Raw genomic sequence first — 3313 nt, forward strand, 5'->3', positions numbered from 1 at the left:
TCATTTCTCAACTCTTCTTCGGTTCCAGGTAGAGCTTCTCACTCAGATATCTGGAGTCTTTTCTTGAGCAGGTTCTTTGTAATGCTGTAACACATTGAGCATCTCAAAGTAAAATTTCTTCTACGTTAATCTAACATGTTCTATATTCTTGAAGTACCAAGAGTATAAGCTTTGTAGAACTACCAGAGTAAAAGCTTTCCACATTCAAAATTCAAGATATACAAGCACATTTTTTAAACGTATCTACAAATCAATAACTTTACATAATAAAATTGTATGAGCAAAAGATGTTCTTTAAGCAAGTCTTCAAATATTGTAATTAAAATTCATCCTGAGAAAACAGAATAAACAGGAGAAAACTGTAGTTTCATATACTCCATGCCTATTATCCAGGTATGACCCATGGATTTAAAACTCAGGAGCATATTTTTCCACTACGATTAAAACTGTGCTTTAATACTTCTTACATTATTCCACAGAGTTTCTTCCAATATACTCGTCTTACCTTCATGTTCAGATATTCTTCTAACTCAGGATGACAATCCAAATAAGTAAAATTCTATTTCTGCGCTCTTAACTATAAAACACATTATTGTAATTTTTTGCCTATCTTGTCATCTCCTAAATTATACATTATACTCCTTGAGTGCAGGTAAAAATGATTTATTGATCTCTTAATTTCTACTCTTTCACACAGCACTAAACATAAAGTAGACCCTTCAGTCAGTGATGTGCTGGCAAATGAAATCTCTTCTTTTTGTTTTAAAAGAAGTTCTTATTTATAGTGTGTGCCAATCCCCACAGTGTGATATTGCCATTATGGCTGATTGCAAGTTTTCCATATGCCAAGGAGTTGGCAGAAGTGCACAAAATGTGCCTTGCTACCTGCTGTGAACTGGCACTGGTACACCCATACTCCCAGTGTGTGTGAGAATGTGGGGGAATATGAAAAATTCCTCCATTTATCACCACTTTTCTGACTACAATCACATTGATATTACTCCCTTTAGTTACCATGTCTATTTTCCTCTGAATTTTCTCTACCATTTTTTGCAACTCGTTTTTGAGCCTCTGCCTGCCTCTTAAACTGATAGAGTTACCGCAGAGTTAGCTCTTTTTTTCAGGGACTAAACTACTTGGGTTTAGCTTTGTATAACTATTCAAGGGCTAAAGAACTTGGGTTCTTAACCTTGATGCTTGGGTGGTTAGGGAGCGATGGAGGTCTTTCCTGGCATCCATGTAAACTCTAAATTTTATGAAAAATATTATGAGTGTTTCTCTGGTTTTTCTGAGGTGAGGATTCATGGATTTCAGTAGATTCCAAAGAGACCATTTTGCAAAACGATATTTAGAATCCTTGACCAAACCTACCTTGCACAATGTTTCATTATCATTTCCACTCACTGAAGTTTCTTTATCTATGACGGATTAGCAAATGCCTCTAATTCCTGAAATTTTGGACTGTCCAGCACTGGATACTGACCTATGGCTTACATGCCATGAATCTATCACACCTTTGGTATTATTTGTTATTCATGAAAAAATAAGCTAAAATGTAGAGTAAGAACGCTACTAAGACTTTCTGAGACATGGAATATGGATTCATGAGTTCCTTCTCTTAGTTCTGATCTTAAAAATTTCCTAGAATGCTGTTGGTAGAGGATTTACTACAGTGATGAAAAACATGTAAGACTCAGAAAGCCTGGATTCAAATCTCAAACCTTCCTCATGTTAGCTGTGTGTGACCTTTGGTAGCATAAATGTTTCTAGATTCCTAATCTGTAAAACATAATAAATAATGTTATATATGTAATTGGGCTATTTGAAGACTAAGTTGAATATGACTGAAAAGAAGTTAGTATAATGCCTACCATAAAATAAGTAGTCAGTACATGTTAATTTATTAATTAGCATTAATTTTGTTATTTCATTATTATTTTCTTGTTTCCCTTATTGGATTATTAATTCCTTGGGGTAACATATCATACTTACATTAATGAGATAATATATATATAATAGTTGCTTAGTAAATGTTTGTTGAATAAATGAAAAAAATGAGAAAAAAAATTCTAATAGGCAAAAACCTATCAGGACTGCTTTTTTTTATAGTGAAAGTCACTCATCAGATTTGTCTCAAGCTTAATCATCTGTTTACTTTGTAAGAAGCAGATTGAGTACAGCTTTGCGGATCTGTTTGGATTTTACACTGTAGATTATGGGATTGAGTACAGGGGGCAGAAGCAGGTATATGTTAGCCATCGTGGAATGGACTAGTTTGGGGGCTGAGTGACCATAGCGATGCAGCAAGGACAGACTCATCATAGGGATATAGAAAATAGCAACTGCTCCAATGTGGGAGACACAGGTGCTAAACACCTTGTGCCGCTCTTCAGGGGAGGTGATATTGAGGACAGAGCGAATAATCAGGAGGTAAGACAGGACAATGCATGATGTATCTATCCCTGTGGTCAGGATGAGATCAATTAATCCACAGATGCTGTTGGCCTGAGTATCTGAACATGCTAATTTAAGTACATCTGGATGGTAACAGTAAGAGTGGGAAAGAACATGATCTCTACAGAAAGACAGCTGCTTAAGGAGCAAAAGTAGTGGTACTATTAATAGCACAGTACGTATCATCACCAAGGTACACATCTGAATGATTCTGGAATTAGTGAGGATGGTGGTGTACCTCAGGGGATCACAGATGGCCACATATCGGTCAAAGGCCATGGCCACCAGCACCCCAGACTCCATGAAGGTGAATCCATGAAGAAAAAACATCTGGATAATGCAAGTATCTAAACTGATTTCACTTGAATCAAACCAGAAGATGCCTAAAGTTGTTGACATTGTAGAAACAGTCAAGCCCAGGTCCGTAGCTGACAGCAGAGAGAGGAAATAGTACATGGGCTCATGGAGACTCTGCTGGGTAATGATGACAAACAGGACCATGGCATTCCCTGAGATGGCAGTGGCATAGAGACAACAGAAGGGAATGGAGATCCAGGCATGGACAGACTGTAGGCCAGGAATGCCAGTCAGCAAGAATGTTGGAAAGTTAGATGTGAAGTTGATTAAGATCTCCATGTTGTCCTGGGGCTCCAGCATTTGTCCTCACAATGCTCACATCCTATAGAAATAATAAGTTACTTTATTATTAAAAATACGTAGATATCTTCTATTTCATTTAGGAGAGGCATCTAAGATCCTAGAGGAGCATTCTATCATTGAGAAAACTCTAAATCAAACTCTAATGTACATCTACCGTTCATAATAAGGATATTTACCAAACACACATGAAGTTTCAACC

At 36.8% G+C, this 3313-nt stretch overlaps 1 protein-coding gene across 1 annotated transcript; it reads right to left on the minus strand.

Moving 5' to 3' along the window:
* Positions 1-2151: 2151 nt before the first annotated feature.
* LOC143643514 (olfactory receptor 51F1-like) lies at positions 2152-3111 on the minus strand. Its single transcript, XM_077112133.1, has one exon. The coding sequence runs from the start codon at positions 3109-3111 to the stop codon at positions 2152-2154; it is 960 nt and encodes a 319-aa protein (XP_076968248.1).
* Between the last annotated feature and the right edge of the window lie 202 nt (positions 3112-3313).

The sequence above is a fragment of the Tamandua tetradactyla genome, chromosome 8, assembly GCF_023851605.1.
Source record: "Tamandua tetradactyla isolate mTamTet1 chromosome 8, mTamTet1.pri, whole genome shotgun sequence".
Taxonomy (NCBI): Eukaryota; Metazoa; Chordata; class Mammalia; order Pilosa; family Myrmecophagidae; genus Tamandua; species Tamandua tetradactyla.

Bases quoted from the DNA above. Each gene is read 5' to 3' on its own strand.
- LOC143643514 (XM_077112133.1), bottom strand. From the start codon at position 3,111: ATGCTGGAGCCCCAGGACAACATGGAGATCTTAATCAACTTCACATCT.